We start from the raw sequence: 22,014 nt of genomic DNA, 5'->3' as shown, positions 1-22,014 counted from the left end.
AATTTGCATATATAAATATATACATATAAAATAATTTTTTTTATTAAAATTCAAATTCAAAACTACTTATAACATTAATAATAATTTTGCATATCTAAATCTAATAATATAATATTTATATAAAATACTAGCACCATGAGTGTTTTTATCACTAAACTAGTCTTAATGTTTTCCTATTTTAATTTAAATACGTTCATACAAGTAATTATAAGAACTTCTAGACATGAACCTTTTTTTTTTTAATTAAGGGAGATCCATATTTTCAATTTATACACATGAATAGTACATTATCAAAGTTTTTCGATGGTATTTCTAACTTTTCACGAAAGGCAAGCAATTTAGCCTGCAAAATTCAACCACACCAGTCTTTGAAACCTGCTCTGCAAGTAAAAGGTCAGGTCAGGTCAGCTACTCTCTACTTCTCTAGCTATCTAACCAAGCTTTTTTGAAGACAAATAGAAAGCATTAAAGAATTCTTTGGTTTTAAGGCTGCAGCATGTACAAGAAAATGCCACCCGCAACAGCTACATTAAGAGACTCATAGTTTCTTGCCATGGGTATGCTCACAAGCTCGCATTCTCGTAGAGACTGCTCTGAAAGGCCATGCCCTTCACTGCCCAAAACCAAGCATAATGGAACATCAGCTAAAGAATCTGCAAGCCCTTGAGATAACTGCGACACTGGTTTCAGTTCATCATTACTTGCTGGGTGGCCAGCAAGCAATTGCATTTGGAATTCATGTTTGAGAGCTTCAAGGTGTTGCCAACTGCCTGCAACTATAGGGACCTGAAAGGAGGCTCCTCGACTGGCTTTGAGTGCTTTGTCATTGAATGGATCACAACAGCCGGGAAGTAGGAAAATACCACCCTGTTCATATCTGCTACCGTATCAAATCTTCTGCTATTAAAGGTGAAGAAATAACAACTCAACTAGAATCTCAACCTAAGGAATGCATTTGATGTAATAAACATCCAAAGAACAATTTGATGGAGGGAAAAATTGCAGTGGCAAATCAAGGCTCCTAAATTTGTGGGGACGAAAATACATTTATATAAAATAATTAATAAAAAATTCAATTCAACTAAAAAATCATTAAAAGATTGTATGTATTCATACATCTTCAACTAAAATAATAAAAACAAAAGTAAGAACATAACAACTTATATATGTACACATCTATTAATGTTAAACATTCTAAATTGCATTCACCTCTCTTTATTTGCATCAAATGCCACAATAATTGAATCAATATCAAATTTTCCAGCTCCATGTAAATGATAAGTAAATTGGTAACAAAATCACCATCCATTTTATTGTGCAGTTTTGTTTTAATAATTCTCATAGCAAAAAACATACATTCTATTGTTACAATAAACACAAGTAAAATTAACATAAGTAGATTAACATATCAACAAAAGGTTATATAATTTTTTATTTTCCTGTCTTTAGTCAGATTTGACACAACTTTAAAATTATTGACATCTTTTGGAAGTACAATTTTGATCAATGTCAAATTTAAAAAGTCAATTCTAAATAAACTTTTGAATGCAACTTCAAATGCCACAATAATTGAATCAATATCAAATTTTCCAGCTCCATGTAAATGATAAGTAAATTGGTAACAAAATCACCATCCATTTTATTGTGCAGTTTTGTTTTAATAATTCTCATAGCAAAAAACATACATTCTATTGTTACAATAAACACAAGTAAAATTAACATAAGTAGATTAACATATCAACAAAAGGTTATATAATTTTTTATTTTCCTGTCTTTAGTCAGATTTGACACAACTTTAAAATTATTGACATCTTTTGGAAGTACAATTTTGATCAATGTCAAATTTAAAAAGTCAATTCTAAATAAACTTTGAATGCAACTTCAAATGCCACAATAATTGAATCAATATCAAATTTTCCAGCTCCATGTAAATGATAAGTAAATTGGTAACAAAATCACCATCCATTTTATTGTGCAGTTTTGTTTTAATAATTCTCATAGCAAAAAACATACATTCTATTGTTACAATAAACACAAGTAAAATTAACATAAGTAGATTAACATATCAACAAAAGGTTATATAATTTTTATTTTCCTGTCTTTAGTCAGATTTGACACAACTTTAAAATTATTGACATCTTTTGGAAGTACAATTTTGATCAATGTCAAATTTAAAAAGTCAATTCTAAATAAACTTTTGAATGCAACTTCAAATGCCACAATAATTGAATCAATATCAAATTTTCCAGCTCCATGTAAATGATAAGTAAATTGGTAACAAAATCACCATCCATTTTATTGTGCAGTTTTGTTTTAATAATTCTCATAGCAAAAAACATACATTCTATTGTTACAATAAACACAAGTAAAATTAACATAAGTAGATTAACATATCAACAAAAGGTTATATAATTTTTATTTTCCTGTCTTTAGTCAGATTTGACACAACTTTAAAATTATTGACATCTTTTGGAAGTACAATTTTGATCAATGTCAAATTTAAAAAGTCAATTCTAAATAAACTTTTGAATGCAACTTCAAATGCCACAATAATTGAATCAATATCAAATTTTCCAGCTCCATGTAAATGATAAGTAAATTGGTAACAAAATCACCATCCATTTTATTGTGCAGTTTTGTTTTAATAATTCTCATAGCAAAAAACATACATTCTATTGTTACAATAAACACAAGTAAAATTAACATAAGTAGATTAACATATCAACAAAAGGTTATATAATTTTTTATTTTCCTGTCTTTAGTCAGATTTGACACAACTTTAAAATTATTGACATCTTTTGGAAGTACAATTTTGATCAATGTCAAATTTAAAAAGTCAATTCTAAATAAACTTTTGAATGCAACTTCAAATGCCACAATAATTGAATCAATATCAAATTTTCCAGCTCCATGTAAATGATAAGTAAATTGGTAACAAAATCACCATCCATTTTATTGTGCAGTTTTGTTTTAATAATTCTCATAGCAAAAAACATACATTCTATTGTTACAATAAACACAAGTAAAATTAACATAAGTAGATTAACATATCAACAAAAGGTTATATAATTTTTTATTTTCCTGTCTTTAGTCAGATTTGACACAACTTTAAAATTATTGACATCTTTTGGAAGTACAATTTTGATCAATGTCAAATTTAAAAAGTCAATTCTAAATAAACTTTTGAATGCAACTAGTCTTTCTCAAAGAAATATTCAAAATGAAATTTATTTACGAGCATGCAAATATTTTTTCAACATTAAAGTCATGTCTAAAGGGTGGTTTTAGTGTAACGGTAAAGTTACTCTATTTGTGACTTGGAGGTCATGGGTTCATACCACAGAAACAGCCTCCCTGCAAGAGGTAAGGCTGCATTACATCAACCTTTCCCAAAACCCAAATGGAATGTTTCATGCACTAGGTCACCCTTTTATTAAATACAAGCAATTCCATTACATTTTCTCTAGAATAATTGTTCATCCCCATAATTATAAGTTCATTTTAGCTAAAAAATTTAATTAAAATTTTCATTAACTTAATCAAAATTTTAATTTCTAACTAAAAGAATTATACTTTTTTACTTTGAGAGGGCAGAATAAAAATTTTAAAAATAGTATGAGGGGGCAGATAATAGCAAGTGATAAAATTTTCTTACAATATATAATATTTGTGAAGGGTTTTTCCAAAATGTTGGGGAGGGAGGCGCAATTGCTTCCCCTCCCTGTGGATCCAACACTGAATAATTGAACCTGCTGTTCACTAAATTGAAGGATAAATATCTGATTGGAAGAAAAATTGTGGCTTGCAACAACCACAGCCATTTCCTTGATGATGTTGACAGGTAAATAGGGCAACTAGTGTTCAATAAATGAATTCATGATTACAATTTTCAAACAGTTCCAAACTTAGATACATCACAATGTAGTGGTATAGAAGGTTGAAATTGCAGGAGAAAAGGACAGGCAAACTTAAAAAAGCAAAGGGTGAATTAATGAAAAAGGATATAACAGCCGTAAACTGTGCAGAATGGAAGAAAAAAATCCATAAAGCTATCCACAACTTAATTACAATTAATTCTTAGTTAAGCTAAGCACCAGAGTATCAAGCCAATCAGTATGAACGCAAGTTGTAACTTAATTGGGAAAATTTTATATATACATAGGATAGAATGCACCAAACAATTAACAAAAAAAAGCTCAAAAAGTAGAGGGAAAAGATGAGTTTTGCAGGTTGTTACTTACCCATCTAAATGCCACAGCTGATCTGACCAATGTTCCCAGGTTACCTGGATCCTACAGTGAACAGCACTCATTAGTTAGTGAGATTTACGTCCAGGTAATTCCTTTAATTCCTTAAATCATTGCCAGCAGGTGCAATCAGAAAACTATAAGAATAAACAGCAGTTTGAGACTCAATCACCAAATGAATATATTTTGTGAGGCAGCAGGAGAAGTAATTAACTAATATGTAAGGGACTTCAAATAATTACAGTTCCTCTGCAGAAGAAGTGGTTATGATCAACATAGTTTCATGCTTTACATTCACTAGGGCTTATTTATAGATGGGCTCGAAATGACAAAAGCACCATTAGGAAATTGAGTTTCAAAGGAGAAAAAGGAAGATTGCAGAAGGGAAATTGAGTTTCAAAGAAGAAAAAGGAAGATTGCAGAAGGGAAAGTGGCCTCTTGTTTTGGTTTTTTATAGGGCCTTTTTTCGTTAGGTACCTGTTAAATATTATTAGCTCATGGGTACACAACCTCTCTTTTTCTTTTGCCATGGAGCTTCAACAACAAACAACGATATGCTTACAGTTTCTCACTAAGCATAGAGAAGGGAAAAGGGGAGTGGGAAAAGGGGGAAGATGCATGGTAGCCGTCCACAACTTTTTATCTCTGTTATTGATGTTCATTTGTCAATGAAGATATTATGATTTTTCTTGATCTGCACCATAAAACCTTCTCCCATCTTCAACAGCTTCCCTAAATACCAAAACAAGCTCCCTATTATAAGGATCAAGCTTCACACCCTCATAAAATGAATTCGCTGCTTCATTGAACCTAGGACTTTTGTAGAGAAACCTTGGATACAGACTCCAACAACTTTTTTGCATGAAGTAACTGCTCTACAGATTTGAATTTGCTTCCTGTGGTGGCAAGCCCAATACTTTTACTGTTATGCCAAGTAATGACCTATAACTTCACTGTTTATTTTGCTCAATATTATGTTATATCAGTACTTGGCTAGTTAAAATGGACCCAGGTACAATTGTTCGATAAACACCCATGTCCAACATGGGTATGCTCTCTCTCTTTCTCTCTCTCTCTCTCTCTCTCTTCTTTTTCTTTGTAATTTTTTCCTTATACTTGTAGGACTAGACTCGATGGAAGAAGAAAAAGCAGCATCAGCTCAACAGCAAGAACAATTGCAGAAAAGTTAGAAATTAGAATAACCTGGATCCCCTCGAGGACTAGAATTCGATGTGGAGCTGGGAACCATTTCCGACAATCTGCATCTTTTTGATGATTACCTACAACAAAGTAGCTCGTAGGAAATCGCATCAGGGCAATTGCTTCAATAGATTCAGTAGATTGCAACTGTGAAAGTTTTTTCATCACCAAAGCGCTCACACGCAAAGTGCGAGTAGAGTTGTTGAATCCTTCAGGGATCTTAGCCTTATCAAGAAGAATTAGACACTCCATTTCAACAGTCCTCTCTTCTGATGACTTCTGAAATTCGCATATCTCCCTGTACGAGTACATGTCTCATAAGCCCTTTATTATCCAAATGACAACACTGATAGGCATGAGGCTAATGTTGAACCAAGTTGCAGACAAGTAAAATACATACGAGAAACAACTTCAATTGAATAATTGTCAATGCAAAAAATCCAATCTCCTAAACTCCAGAAAGTGTTGTCCACTCTAAACTTTTAAGGAAAGAAATCCAATTTTAGATATAAAAAATCAATAGTTCAATATGCTGGATACTATACGATTCAGAATTGTTTCTGTGCAAGTTTATGGCATTATTAATTGCTACAAGCATTACTCACCTAGCAGGGATTGCAAAAATGTTTTAGGACAAAAATTTACCACAAAATTGTGAAATATACATCTGTGGCACGCTCAACTGATCAGCACTGCATACCACATCACCAAGCCAGCGTGAATGCCACCAAGAATCAAGATTTAAAAAACGATTACTTAGATTTTAGAGTTATGTTTTGAATAGAGCTTTTTTATCTGATACTAGTGACTAGTCCTTGGTCCCCACCCCACCCCCCCGGTCCCCCAACCTTTTCCTTTTTAATAGAAAGTCAGTACTTAACCCTTTGTTTGGATTGAGAGAAATGGAGAGAAGAGAAACAGAGGAGAAATTCAACTGGTTTGTAATTAACCCATAACATTTCTCTCCAAATCCGTGGGAAATGGAGAGAAATAGAGATTGGTGAACTAAAAATACTCAAATGTCCTTCCGCAATATAATAGACATTAAAGGGAAAAAAAAGTGTAGTAGTTATTTCCCTGCAATTTCTCTCCTGTTCAAATAATCTATCCAAAGACCATAAAGTTCTTTCTTTTCTTTTCTCTTCATTTCTCTTGTTTAATTTCTCTCCAATTCCCCTGCACAATTAAGGATCCAAACAAAGGGTAAAATCTCCAGAGAGTTTCCACAAGTGGTCCATTCCCAGACACAGAAAATATGCAATCAAACATATCGAAAGAAAAGCAAAGCATTAATAGCATTTCATTTTGAGATAATCGTTAACAACACAATTAAAAATACAAAAAACAACAGATATCCATATTGCACTTTGGGAAGTTAATTAGCAAAATTTTCAGAAAGAACGCAAAAAATACCTGATAGGGGTAGTACCTACAACAAGAGCTGAACCATGGAAGTGGCGATAAGAGGAGCTGTGACGGAGCTTGACGCAGTGCTTCACAAACGGATTTGAAGTACTTGTTATGGATTTTACATGGGCTGGTAATGTAAACTTCACCTCTGCGGAATTATCGATATCCCCATCACTATTGTAATAACGATATTGAGAGATTTTTTGGGTTTGGGTTTGAGGTTGATTTGGTGAAGCAATGGATAGCCTGGGCTTTGAATTAGAGAGGTTCAGATGTGGAGGAGAAACTGCAGGAGCCCTGTATGCGTATGTGCTCTGCATTTCTTCTTCTTTTGTCCCACAAGTCTATGAATAATCACATCACAGGTAGAACTAGATAGTTTTCGCCACTGGGGCTCCGTAAGGATCTCTAGAAGGATATTTTTGCGTTGCTTCTGCTGATGCAGGGGCAGGAGAGAACGGTAATGCTTAATTGATAATTATGTTTTTTTTTTGGAAATTACTAAAGAAACCCTAAACTTTTAAAAAATGTGCAACTTCAACCCAAACTTAGCAAATTATAACCCAAAACTATTGATAATTGCGTAATTCCACCCTTAACTAAAAAATTGCTAATTAAAAATCAACTCTAAATTTTAAACCCTAGTCCTCAAAATCAAAAGATTGCTTCCTTCCCTTCATTCTTTTTGGTTATGTATTAAATACTTCTTTGATTCAAAGCTGATAAAAAATGTTTTTCTTATAAGTGATACCCTACTCAAAGCTAAGAAGTGATATCTGAAGTAATTGTTTTTTGCAAACTTCTCCAATCAACCTTCTTCTTTTCTTTAATTCAAAACTCATAAAAAAATGTCTTCCACGTCATTGATGTTTCCTCTACTCAAAGCTAAGAAGTGATATATGAAACAATTGTTCTTTGCAGATATGGAGAAAGAGTTGCCCTAAATAAATCATGGACAACAAGGAACTCAGGATGTAGATTTTTTCAATTTGGAGTTTGGCAGGTAAGTATAATGGGTTTTGTTTATGATTCTTTGAAGGTTTTGATAGTTCATATGATTAAGCTGTGATTGTGTAATCTTTAATAGTACAGAGTTTAATTGATAATTTTCTTAGTTCAAGTTGGAATTGCATAATCCTTAGTAATTTGGGTTTTAATTGGCAACTTTTTTAATTTAGGATAGAATTACAAAAATTTTAAAAGTTCAAAGTTTTTTTTTGATAATTTCCACTTTTAGGTAGGGAAGAGTAGATTTCTATCATGACCCAGCTTATGAACAGGACTTATACTAGGACCTGGGCCAGTCTAAAGCCCCCAAGGCCTTTAGTAAGTCTAACTATTCCTCAACCCAACTCTAAGGCCCATTTGGGCCCAATTTCAGGAATTCAATCGGACAGAGTCTGGTTATAAAATAGACCATACAATGGGGAGTTTTTGACTCACTCGACCTGTAAACACAATATATAATCATATGGGGAGCTCAGCTCACCCTCCATATAATCATGATGCCATAAAAATAAATGAAAGCTCGGCTCCCTCATCTAGTCCAACATACATGCATTTAATAAGTTTACAGGTCCAACATGGTAAATATATTACAGACCCAAATAAATTAAATATTTCTAACGCATGCAGAATTCTAGGAGTTAACAGAATTATAAAACATTACAGACATTAATAGACGACCTGCGAGGGAGAGAGACAGATTAGGACTCAACAAGAAATCTCCTGTATCCTGGAAAAATAAGGTAAACAAGAGTGAGCGTTTGACTCAGAGAGTAAAATATCAATTTTAACCATAATCTCTATAGCTATCTAAAGCTAATGCACCCTGTAGAGTGAAAAGTAACATCATCATAAATTTCATACAAATCACATCAAAAAAGCAATTTAGAGCACTCACATACCCAATACTATCAAACAATATATATATGAGAGCTGATCCCCTATACAGCTCTCTTAATCCAATCTCTACCAGCGAGTGTCTCTCAAGTCGGACTGTCGCTTAATAAATCAAATAAGGGGTCCCAGCGAGTGTCTCTCAAGCTGTGTCTACCCCGCAAGACCGGGTCCCAGCGAGTGTCTCTCAAGCCGTGTCTACCCGTCTTGTCCATATCCAATACCATATTACACGGACGCCAATGCACGCACACTGCTCCAAATTACCACAAACAACATCCATAACACTTTATCAATTTAAAAATGCAATATAAATCATGCTTAGGATTTAACTACATAGATATATATTTATAAGTGATGCATGGGCATGTTTAAACATATAATAATATAGAAATTACAATTAAAATTAATATTTTACTCACAAACTCAACCGAAGTCACTATAGCGGCTGGGCGGAGGAGGAAGGCTGTCCCGGCTCACCTGACAATTTTATTACAATTATTTAATACATTTTACTTAATACAAAGTGAGAAAATACCAAAGATGTCCTAAGGCGTGCTGAAAATCCGACAGAGTCTCCCCTATACCTAGGACCTATCCAACCTGCAAAAGGGTTTAAAACGCATTTTTATATCCACAAACCATACACTCACAACTCAATCACATCACACAGCCCCTCCTGAGCCTATTCAAACAGTCATCAATCACAATATGTAAAATTCAGTTTAGTCCTTATAATTGATCCTTTTGCAAAAACTATCCAAACAAGTTCTAAAAATTCTAAAACTTTGCCCTGCGGTCCTTAGCAATATTACTAAACTAATGCAAAAAGAATTATAATTTTTCTAAGCTACCACAGATATTTTATGGATTTTTAATCCAATTCAAGCACTAGATAATTAAGAAAAAGTAAGGTTCGGGTTTACTTATGCTGATTCCGACCCCAGGGACGGGCTCGGGATGTCTGACAACGGTGGAGTAGCTAAAATCTCGATCAAATTTCAAGACTTTTTCGGTAACCATTGAATTTTCGTGAATTGAAGGTACCTACATGAAACCCATAACACGGGAGTTAGTATATAATTTTTACGAAATTTTTTAAGCTCATTTATTGCTCGAAAAAAATACTACGAAGTTTCGTGGGACCCACAGAAAAACGATGTCGGAAAATTTTGAAATTTATATTGCCGTGAAGCTCTCGACGAGTAGAGCACTACGGTACTCTCAGTTTTCTTGTGAGATTAACGGTTTGCGAGAAATTTAGCCCAAAAGTTGAAATGGGCTAAAATTTCCCGGACAAAAATTGGACAAACCGCTTGATGGATTTTGGTGTTCTTGGTGTCTATGGAAAGCTCTCGAGGTGTAGAAGAGTTTTGACACAAGACCCGATCCGATCGGTGGCTGAATTGGTCGGATTTTGGCCGGGAAGGTGAAGCGACGCGCACACGTAAGGGGAACTTCGCGCGTCGTTTCTGGCCGCCTGGAGCGTCGGCCGGCAGCCAGGAGGGACTGGGGCAGCGCCCCTGCGAGTGGGGAGGGCTGGGGTGGCGACGGTGCTACGAGGGGAGGTGAGAGGAGAGAAAAAATGGGAGAGAGAGAGAGGAGACGTCGAGCGCGCGCAAGAGATGAGGAAGAAGAAAAAGAAAAGGCCGGTCCGATTCGATCAGTCCGATTCAGGATATAAAATTTTGAATTTTTACTCTGCCTTAGGATAAAAAACGAGGCCCAAAAATTCTAAAAAAAATTCTAGACAACTTAGAAAAATTCGTAGAGTCCAAATATATTTTTAGTTTTTCCACGTGGCCTTTAAATTAATTTTTAAAAATCATCAAAGTTTTATATTTTTCAGAAAATCAAACCTGATTTCTAAAATCCGAAAAATTTTAAATAATTTCCTAAAATTTAAATAAAATAAAATATTAATATTTACTCATAAAATAATAAATTTAAAAATTAGGGTTGTTATATTTCTGTTTAAACTGAAAAATCGAGTCGAATCGAATCAATTCGGTTCAATCGGTTTGATTCGATTATTTTCATAAAAAATCGAAAAAATTGAACCAAACCGAAATTACTAATATATATATATATATATATCAAGGAAACCCTATGATTTTTGAGTTTTGATTTCTAAATTTTTTTTTTATGCTTTTGTTATTGAGATTTAATGTTGAAAATATGAAATTTGACAAAATTTGATCTTATCGATATAAAATCGAACCGAACCAATATTTATCAGTTTAGTTCGGTTCACTTTTCTCTTAATAATCAGTTTGATTCAATTTTTAAAATTTTTTATTTTCTGTTTTTGATTTTATAGGTTCGGTTCAGTTCGAAACCGAACCGATCATTTGCACTCCCCTACTTTTGGAGGCAAAATGCCTTTATTCATTTTTAAAGTTATGCCAAATAGTCACTTTAAACCTTTAAAAATGTTTTCACTTAAGCCTGAAAGCATTTTGGAGTCCAATTAAACTCCTTAAATATTTAAAATAATGTATTTAACTCAAATTAATTGAGATTCACAGCGTGTAGATGAACAAGGCTTCACATAAGCAAGTGTCCAATTCACTTTACCTGACGCGTTACTATTCTTCTTCATCCACTCTGCCACCGTCTCGCAGTCCACCGGACTATGAGCCTCATCCATCGTACGATTCCAGCAAAGTTCATGCAAACAATCACATAACACATCCATGTTTTTACAATTCCCAAAGAGAATTCCACTCCATTCTCGCATCTAGGACCTGGGCACCATTTGATTCTCCTTTTCCCACACTCTTTGACGAGGAATCAAAGAAGGAACCTCGCATACCTCGCCTTATATTGCTTTGGCAACTCCTTGGAAGAATTGATCCAGTCTTTATCAACAACAACTCTTTATCAACAACAACTCGACAAGATGGATTAGGGCATCTTAGGATCAAGCAACAAGCACCACCATCAATACTTTTAAATATTTCAACCAACAAGGATTATAGAAAGGATGACACAAGTAGCAGTAGAAAATCTCAACGAGAATGGTGTTAATAACAAATATGGCAAGTTTTCTAATCTCACAAGAAGTAAAAACGATCCTATCAAGCTAGCGGATTTACTTACCTCCTCTTCATTAGCAAATGAGTTATCGAGGGCTTTGTTACGTACCTCCTCCAGCTAGTCATTAACAGGGTTATGAAAATCAGACCGAATCGACTGATCGAACTGATTTAACTAGACACCAAAACTTGGTTTGATTCGATTTAATCTATAGTATATTAATACAAAATATTATATCCGATTTAATCTATAGTATATTAATACGAAATTATACTATAGTATATTAATACAAAATAATTAAAAATGAGAAATGAAAATTTAAATAATTAATAGTGTCAATAATTTATTTTTATTAGTATGTTAAATTGAATTATTAAATTATTTTTTATGTACAATATAAAGTACATAATTTTTTTATACTTGCTATATAATTTTAATATATTAATATTTATTTTTCATTGGTGTGAATAAATTTATTATTATAAAATTTTAATTTTAAATATTTCTTTATTATAAATAATTTGATATTATTAACTAAAATTTTAAATGATTTAAAAAAAAATATTTACACATATAAAACTTAATTAAACTTATTTTAATAATTATTTATAAAATATATAAAAGTATCAATTATAAAATATCCTTATTATTAATTTTATAATACATATTTAAAAATATATCGGTTAAATTCGGATTTTACTCCAATTGAATTTTAAACTCTTAACCAAGGATTGGGTCCATTCTAAAAACATTGGTCATCAACAATTTTAAGGATGTAGTCATTGTCGTCGGAACTAATGTCAAAATCATCATTGGCATTATAGAGATCATCATGGCCATTGTCATAGAAATTATAGTTCATGAGCTCATCATCAACGGAAACCATGGCTAAAAGCTAGAAGAAAGCTTAAAAAATCTAATCTAACTTTTAGGAATATGGCAAATAGTTGGGAGAAAATAGAACACATGAGTGAGTCATGTGATCATATAACTCACTTTGGTTCAATATTAGCTAATCTTGTCAATTTTAGAATTAAATGCAACGTTTTAAATAATTGATGGGCTTAGTTGGATCTCAAAATATTTTAAGTACTTGAGTAACTATTGGACATCTTCAGGCCAAAAGGTCTAAGCTAATAACTGTTTAAACTTAAGTAAAAAGTCGATTCGACTTTAATAGAGTCAATTGAATCTATGATTTCCTAATTTCAATTCAAATTAACTCAATAATATAGGTGTGGCATGAGAACATGAAATGAACTATTTGAGAGTCCCAAAGTCAATCTTCTTCTTTATTGTCATTTGTGAGTAGGACACCTATGTTGAAAGTAGTCGCACAACAATGTCCTATCATCCCTCAAACTCTTAGGCAATCCCTAAATCATGATAGTAAATATCATAGTAGAATTTGCACTACGGTCACTCAAATTCTCATTCTTATCCTTAAATCTAGTTATTTAGAGCCTTTCTTCAAGGACAAATATATTAAAATATACTGATACAACAATAATAATAATAATAAATGGAAATTGAATCCATAGATAACTTAAATCTTTTTCAATATGATTTATTATCGTCTTAGATAATTGATCATAACATTAACAACTTTTATAAGGAGAGAAAGAAAGATCTCCATATAGTATCCATTGATTTAGAAAATGCATATGGAGTATCGAGGTAAATTTGTTGGCAAGTGCTAGAGAACAAAGAAGTCAATCTCATATCTATAAAGGTCATTAAAGAGATGTATGAAGAGTCAATTACAAGTTTAAGAATAGTGAAACGGGTATGGACAAATTTTCCACAACCATGGGTTTACATTGTGAATTAGCTTTGAGTCCATACTTATTTGCCTTAGCTATAAATGAGTTAATCAGTCATATTTAGATAATATCTTACAGTACATATTATATACAGATAATATTGTCTTTGGAGATAAAATTAGTGAATAAGTTAATCAAAAGTTGAAGTTTTAGATAAGAATGCTCGAGAGCAAGGATTTTAAGTAGAAGTAAAATGGAATATATGTATTGCGAGTTTAACTCTCATAGAAGGAATGGAGGGAAGGTTCAATTAGCTGGAGTTTTGTGTCAAAACACAACCAATTCAAATATTTATGTTTTATTATCCAAAAGAATAAAGTAATAGATAATGATGCAACTCATAGAATCAAAACAGGATGAATGAAATGGAGGAATATGATGAGTGTGTTATGTGACTATAAGATCCTTGACAAAGTAAAAGATAAGTTCTATAGAACTTTTATTAGGCCAACTTTGTTATATGGGAGTGGAAATTGGGCATCTAAGGTCTATAAAATGAGTGTGGTAGAGGTGCAAATGTGAAGATGGATGTTTAGTATTATGATAATGTATAAGATTATGAATGACAGTATTCAACAACATAGAAAATGCTCTAAAATGGAAATGCGACAAATTAGTAGTGAAATGAGTGAGTAGGAAAAGGGGAGACCTAAAATAATATGGAAGGAAGTAGTATCAAAATATTTATAATTTTTAAATATTGATGCAGAGTTATATCAAACAAAGCTGAATGGCGAAAAAGGATTCAAATAGTCTAACTTAAATACTTTAGAATTAAGACATAGTTGTAGTTAGAATTGCTCATCAATGTACAAGTGTGCAACAATCTCAACATTGAGATTCAAGGAAAGAAGAATACAAATTGACAAAATTTGCAATGGCAATAAAACTTCCACTTTCAATTATGAGAAATTGGATGGTGTTAACTCCAAATGACTGGCAATCTCTTCCCTGTAGTCTGCATATCTTCATTTAACGGAGGAATATATAAAAAATCCATGTAGTTCTTCCTCCTTGTGAATGGGGCTTTAAGAAAAACATTTTCGGAATAATTAAATAAAAAATAAAAGTTATATCTGAGCTTTGGATGAAATGAGATGAACGAGTAGTGTCTTGTTTGAACAATCACTGAAAATTTCATTGCAAATGAATTTGAACAAAACCTTAGTTGTATGTACAAATAAGCAAGGAGGGAATAGCTTGAAGACCTATATATTTAATTCATAATTTAGGTGGCTAAGCCTAAGCCCCTTACTTAGCTTGCTATTTTATGTGCTGATAAATATGCCCATTTTCAATATTTAATAGAATGATTTCATCCTTAAAAGTAAAAAAGAATGGTGAAGACATTTTTCATATCATGTGGTAAGTTTTTTCTTAAAATTGTCACGTGATGCAATAAAAGTTTTATTTGTTTATTATTAATTATTACTTTTTCCTTAAATATTATTATATTAATATTTCAATTTTTATTTAATTATCTAAGTTATATTTAAGATTAACACATATATAGTAACTTATATAATTAATTAATAAGTAAAAATAATAGTATTTGTTATAATATTTATTATTCAATAATAATAATAATAATAAATATTATTATTATTATTTAAAATAAAAGAATAATTTAGTTTAAACTTAGCTTGTTAATTATTAATTATTACAATTTTCTTTAATAATATCATTATATTAGTGTTTAATTTTTTTTCTTTAATAATTTAAGTCATATTTAAGACTAATACATATTGTAACATATATAATTAATTAATAAAAAAGTAATTATCTGTCACATGGCACAAAAAGAGCTTGATTTACTTGTTATTATTTATTACTTTTTTCTTAAATGTTATTATATTAATATTTCAATTTTTATAAGTTATATTTAAGATTAACACATATTGGAACATATGTAATTAATTAATAAAAAAATAATTGTATTTGTCATAATATTGATTAAACAACAACAATAATAAATTATTATTGTAACACCCTTAATTTTTAAATTTATTATTTTTGGGTAAATATTGATATTTTTATTTTATTTGAATTTTAGGAAATTATTTGAAATTTTTCGGATTTTAGAAATCGGATTCGATTTTCCAAAAATAAAAATTTGATGATTTTTAAAAATTAATTTAAAGACCACGTGGTAAAACTAAAAATATATTTGGAGTCTACGAAATTTTTCTGAGTTTTCTAGAATTTTTTTAGAATTTTTGAGCCTTGTTTTCGGTCCCAAGGCAGAGTAAAAAATTTAAAATTTTATATCCTGAATCGAACCGGCCAAATCGAACCGGACCGGATCGGACCGGCCGAATCGGGCCAGCTCCTTCTCCTTCTTCTTTTTCTTCCCGCGTCGCGCTGCCTCTCTCTCTTTCTCTCCCGTTTTCTCTCTCCTCTCACCTCCCCTCGCCGGCCAGCCGCCACTAGCCCTCCCCACCTCGCCGGCGCGCCACCCCAGCCTCCTTCCACTGCATGCCGTTGCCTGGAACGCCGGGAAACATCGCGCGAAGCGACGCGAAGCGCAGCTCGCCGCTTTGTTTTCCCGGACGAAATTCGGCAAATCCAGCCACCGATTAGGCCTGGTCTTGTGTCAAACACTATCTACACCTCGAGAGCTTTCCATAGACACTAAGAACACCAAAATCCATCGAGTGGTTTGTCCAATTTTTGTCCGGGAAGTTTTAGCCTATTTTGATTTTTGGGCTAGATTTCTCGCAAACTGTGAACCCCACAAGAAAACCGAGAGTACCAGAGCGCTTCACTCGTCAAGAGCTTCGCGGCAATATAAATTTTAAATTTTTCTGACACCGTTTTTCAATGGGTGTCACGGAACTTCGTAGTGTTTTTCTGAGCATTAAATGAGCTTAGAAAATTCTGTAAAATTTATGTACTAACCCTCGTGTTGTGAGCTTCGTGTAGGTATCTTCAATTCGCGAAAATTCGATAGTTGTCCAGATCTGTGAATTTTCGGCCAGACAGACTGGCTACCGAAAAAGTCTTAGAATCAGATCGAGATTTTGGCTACCCCACTATTGTCAGATGTCCCCGAAGTCGGAATCGGCATAGGTAAACCTGAACCTTGCTTTTTCATAATTTTCTAGTGCTTGAATTGGATTAAAATTTCATAAAATATTCGTGGTAGCTCAGAAAATTATGATTCTTTTTGCAATAGCCTAATAATATTGCTAAGGACCGCAGGGAAAAGTTTTAGAATTTTTAGAGCTTATTTGGGCAGTTTTTGCAAAAATGATCAATTATAAGGACTAAACTGTAAATTTATATATTATGATTGAGAACTGTTTGGATGGGCCCAGGAGGGACTGTGTGATGTGATTTAGTTGTGAGTATATGATTTGTGAATATAGAAGTACGTTTTGAGCCCTTTTGCAGGTTGGGTAGGTCCTAGGTATAGGGGAGACTCTGCCGGATTTTCGGCACGACTTAGGACGAATTTGGTCTTTTCTTAGTTTGTATTGAGTCAAATTTATTAAATGATTGTAATAAAATTGTCAGGTGAGCCGGGATAGCCTTCTTCCTTCGCCCAGCCATCATAGTGACCGCTGTCAAGTCTGTGAGTAAAATATTAATTTTAATTGTAATTTCACTATTATTATATGTTCAAGCATGCCCATGCATCACTTATATGTATATATCTATGTAGTTAAACTCTAGGCACGTTTTATGTTGCATTCACAACTGTTAAAGTGCCATGGATGTTGTTGTGGTAATTTGGAGCAATGTGCGTGCGTTGGCGTGCATGTGATGTGGTGTTGGCTATGGATAGTACGGGTAGACACGGCTTGAGATCTTCTCTGGGACCTAGTCCTTCAGGGTAGACACGACTTGAGTTCTTCACTGGAACCCTGATTTGGTTATTAAGTGGAAGTCCGAGCTGAGTTCTTCGCTGGCACAGGTTGGATTAAGAGAGCTGTAGGGGATCAGCTCCCATATATGTATTGTTTGACATTATCGGGTGTGTGAGTGCTCCAAATTACCTTTTTGCTGTTATGATGTGAAAATATTGCTGATGTTACATTTCACTCTATAGGGTGCATTAGTTTTAGATAGTTATAGAGATTATGGTTAAAATTGATATTTTACTCTCTGAGTCGAACGCTCACTCCTGTTCAATATTTTTCCAGGCCACAGGAGGATATTTTTGAGGTTAACCTGCTTTTCTCCCTCGTAGGTCATTTATTAATGCTTGTATAAACCTGTTAACTCTAGAATTTCCGCATGTGTTAGAAATAATTATTTAATTTGGGTCTGTAATATAAATTATTATTTTGGACCTGTAAACTTACTATTTTATGCATGTTGATGGACTGGATGAGAGAGCTGAGCTCCCATTTATTTTTATGACTTATGTGGAGGCGAGCTGAGCTCCCCAATTGATTACATATTGTGTTTACAGGTCGGGTGAGTCAAAAACTCCCCGTTAAAAGGTCCATTTTATGGCCGGACTCTGTCCGGTTAAATTCTTGAAATTGGGCCCAAATGGGCCTTAGAGTTGGGTTAAGGAATAGTTAGGCTTACTACGGGCCTCGGTGCCTTTAGGCTGGCCCAGGTCCTAGTGCCGGTCCGGCCCATAGGTTGGGTTGTGTCAAATGTGGTATCAGAGCTTAGGCTCCAGATTCATAGGGAAAAATTGTCTAAAGTGTTGGGAAGAGTCTACTAGGAGTCACATGCGAAAAATAGGGTCCACATTCGTCTTGCATTGTCATCTTTACTTCTAGTTTATGCTTCATATAATTGTGTGTAATATGAGTCTATAGAGCTGTGTAACATGCTGTTTTGAATATTGTGGGCTAATTCTGCTAAATTTCAAGAAAATGCGTAGAAGCAGGAGAGCTGCCACTACACCAAAACCAGATGTGCCTGACGAGGTGTCGGCACAAGATGAGGCACCTGCCCCAAGGAGGCGGGGTTGGAGGCCTAGAGCTGCTCAAGTAGAAGAGTAGCTGCCACCAGTTCAGGATCAGTCTTTTATAGCACAGGGTCCCATGGACCCAATGGCAACTACTCTAGCTGGTTTGTAGAGAACCATCGATATGATGGCACAGTATATGGTCCACCCTCCCCAACAGCAGCAATCCACCGCACCAAGAGAGGAACCGTATAAAAAAATATTTAATTTCAAGAAATTAGTGCCTGATACTTATGATGTGTCAGATGATGCCTATCGATTTTTAGATTCCTGCAGACAGGCAAGAACAGAGTTGCAATTGACTGATAGAAGACTTATAGAGTGTATACAGCATGTCATGGGGCCTATGCCTAGACAATGGATGAATGACTATATATTACCTCAGATGGAGGGTTTGTCGTGGACCCAGTTTGTAGAACTGTTTATCAACCGGTTTGTACTAGAAAGTTTTAGAGATTAAAAGCAGTGGGCCTTTGAGGCCTTAAGACAGAATGACAGGTCTGTACATGAAAATGCTCTGCACTTCGAATTGAGCGATTATGCCCCTACAAAGAAGAGCTATAGAAACTATGAAGTTGAAGAGATTCCTAAAGGGGCTTGACAGGAGGTATGCAAACTTGGCCATGATGTCTGATCAGTCTTTTGATGTGGTAGTTGATCGAGCCGGACAGATTGAGATTAGCTACACTGGAGATGACAGTGGAAGAGCAAAGAAAAATAGAGTAGAGGGTTCTTCAAGTGTTTCCCACATGGGTACTACGGATAGTGGTGGCCAAACTAATTACAGAGGAAGAAGCAGGAATAAGAGGAGTGGATTTAGACACAAATCTCGAGGATTCAGACCAGGGTACGGATCCAGCAGTGGTCACAGTTCAGGATACAACAGTTCTGGGTCTGGTTCAGGATTCTCCTTAGCACCTTGCACACAGTGTGGAAAGGGACATTCAGGACCTTGTCTGATGAGTTCAGGAGTATGTTTCAGGTGTGGCTAACCAAGTCACTTTGCTAGAGAATGCCCCATGTTCAGCGAGCCACAGATGGGGTCACAGGGTTCTGTTGCAAATGTTCCTCGTCAGTTGTATCCTGGTGCTTCCAGCATGGCAGGCAGTCAGTTCAGTGGCCAACAGGGCTGAGGACAAGGGGGACGTGGATTTGGAGGCAGATCAGGAGGTAGAAGTCAGTATCAGGGTTCTGTAACGTAGGGTAGGGGTCAAGCTCGGGTTTTCACCCTGACCCACCAGGATGCTCAGGCTTCCAATGCAGTTGTGGCAGGTATTCTTCTGGTCTGTTCCTATGAGGCTCGTGTTTTAATAGATTCGAGTGCTACGCACTCATTTGTCTCCCCTGTGTTTGCCATGAGATTGGGTAGAAACCCTACAACTTTAGAAAGCCCTTTATCTGTAGCTACCCCACTTAGTGACAACATAGATGTAGACATGGTTTTTCCCGGTAGCCCAGTAGTAGTGGATGGAAAGATCCTCCCAGCAGACTTGGTTCCTCTACCAGTAATGGATTTCGATGTAATTTTGGGGATGAATTGGTTGGCAACTCATTATGCCACTTTAGACTGTAGGAACAAAAAGGTGTATTTCCACATACCTGGTGTGGAAGAGTTTAGCTTTGATAGTGACAAGAGCGTGGCTCCATATAATTTGGTGTTAGTAATTAGTACTAGAAAAATGTTGAGGCATGGATGTGAAGGGTATTTGGCATTGGTAAGAGATACATTTGTAGAAGGTGTCAACATGGAAAATGTTCTTGTTGTTAGAGAATTCATGGATGTCTTCCCTGAGGAGCTTCCAGGGTTGCCACCAGGAAGGGAAATAGAGTTTTGCATTGATGTTGTGCCGGGTACAAACCCCATATCAATGCCGCCTTACAGGATGGCACCAGCAGAATTGAAAGAGTTAAAGGAGCAACTATAGGAGCTTTTGGACAAGGGTTTTATACGTCCGAGCACTTCACCCTAGGGTGCTCCTGTTCTATTTGTGAGAAAGAAAGATGGGTCATTGAGGTTGTGTATTGACTATAGACAGCTGAACAAGGTGACTGTGAAGAACAAGTATCCACTTCCTCGGATCGATGATCTGTTTGATCAGCTCCAAGGGGCTAGATTCTTTTCCAAGATAGACCTGCGATCAGGCTATCATCAGTTGAGAATCAGGAATGAGGATGTGTCCAAAACAAAGATTCGTGACAAGATATGGTCATTATGAGTTCTTGGTGATGTCTTTTGGACTCACTAATGCACCAAAGACCTTCATGGACACGATGAGCAGGTGTTCGTGCCATTCCTAGACCGTTTTGTCATCGTATTCATAGATGACATTTTGGTATACTCTCAGACCGAGGAAGAACACGTGTGGCACTTGAGGATGATGTTGCAGACTGTTAACATCATATTTTGGCCGATCCCTGAAATCAATAAACTTTAAAGCCGATCCCCAACACATAGTCTCCCTTTACCAACTAACCATATTTCCGATCTCTGCTCAAAAGGAATTTAATCAATATTAAGTCCCCATATCATTTAAAGCCTCACCGAGCTCTCAAACCAATGGTCAAGTCCCCTGATCAGTCAATTATATTTCCGATCTTTCTTGTCAAACAGATTGAACCAACATTAGGCCTTCGTGCCACTAGTCTTATTGTCGATCTCTCATTTAAAAGTTTGGGAATAATAAAGTTAAGGTTTCGATCTGGTTTAATGACGATCCCGATCTTAAGTGTTCAAGTCAAATTTCCAATTTTAATCAAGTCCCGTTTAGCGTTGGTTCTCAGCCGATCTCATGCTTATTGTGTTTTCCGACCTCTTACACTTAGATTAATAATCACTTTTAGTTGTTGTTCTAATATGCTCAGACAATCAAGTGCTTATGCAATTTAGAGACTTTCCAATCATTGAACAAAAAGGGAACTTTCATTTCATTTCAAGATTATACAAGTCATTCGGCTGGAGGATCACCCCCAGCCTGATCTACATTTTGTTCGCTTCCTCTCTCACCCTCAGCCTCCTCCTCACTATCCTCACCTTCGTCCTAGGGAGCCAGATCTACCATCCAAGAGAAGTCCTCCTCGGGATATCGCTTTCTGAGCTCGGCTAAGAGATCCCTATGAGCGTTCACATAAGCGCCGGCCTCCCTTGTCACCGCCTTTTCTTCTTTTGCTTTGAGCTCCTCAGTAAGGTGGGCAACTTCACCAGCTCGGAGCGCCTGAACTTCTTCAAGAGTATGAGATCGCTCGGCCAGAACTTGAGCTTGCTCGGCCAGCTTATCCTCGTAGAACTTCATTCGCCCCTTAATTTCAGATATGTAGTTCTGAGTGGATGAAAGTTGGGATCGGAGGGAAGCCACTTCGTGACCCATATTCTCCACCTCCTTACTCAGACGGTGAGCCTTCTCGGGGATAATGTGCTGGTTCACCCAACTCTCCACGTTCAGGCTCATTGTCCGGGTCAGGATGTCAT

At 35.1% G+C, this 22,014-nt stretch overlaps 1 protein-coding gene across 2 annotated transcripts; it reads right to left on the bottom strand.

Annotated features, from left to right (window-relative positions):
* Positions 1-296: 296 nt before the first annotated feature.
* LOC131169304 (uncharacterized) lies at positions 297-7,301 on the bottom strand. 2 transcript variants are annotated; one of them, XM_058128500.1, is made up of 4 exons: positions 6,861-7,301; positions 5,451-5,745; positions 4,242-4,292; positions 297-867 (listed from the first exon to the last, which is right to left on the bottom strand). In XM_058128500.1, the coding sequence occupies exons 1-4, from the start codon at positions 7,175-7,177 to the stop codon at positions 484-486; spliced, it is 1,047 nt and encodes a 348-aa protein (XP_057984483.1). In that variant the 5' UTR covers positions 7,178-7,301; the 3' UTR covers positions 297-483. The 2 variants fall into 2 exon arrangements, with proteins under 2 accessions (XP_057984483.1, XP_057984482.1); XM_058128499.1 differs by having other exon boundaries at positions 297-877; positions 4,242-4,285.
* Between the last annotated feature and the right edge of the window lie 14,713 nt (positions 7,302-22,014).

This window comes from Hevea brasiliensis, chromosome 10 (genome assembly GCF_030052815.1).
Source record: "Hevea brasiliensis isolate MT/VB/25A 57/8 chromosome 10, ASM3005281v1, whole genome shotgun sequence".
Taxonomy (NCBI): Eukaryota; Viridiplantae; Streptophyta; class Magnoliopsida; order Malpighiales; family Euphorbiaceae; genus Hevea; species Hevea brasiliensis.
This window is presented reverse-complemented; position numbering and strand designations above follow the sequence as displayed.

Excerpts from the sequence above, each read along its gene's own strand:
- LOC131169304 (XM_058128499.1), bottom strand. The coding sequence starts at position 7,177 with ATGCAGAGCACATACGCATACAGGGCTCCTGCAGTTTCTCCTCCACAT. Across the intron at positions 5,746-6,860 it reads GTAGGTACTACCCCTATCAG|GGAGATATGCGAATTTCAGA; the intron begins GTATTTTTTGCG and ends GTACTCGTACAG. Across the intron at positions 4,286-5,450 it reads TAGTCCTCGAGGGGATCCAG|GTAACCTGGGAACATTGGTC; the intron begins GTTATTCTAATT and ends TGTAGGATCCAG.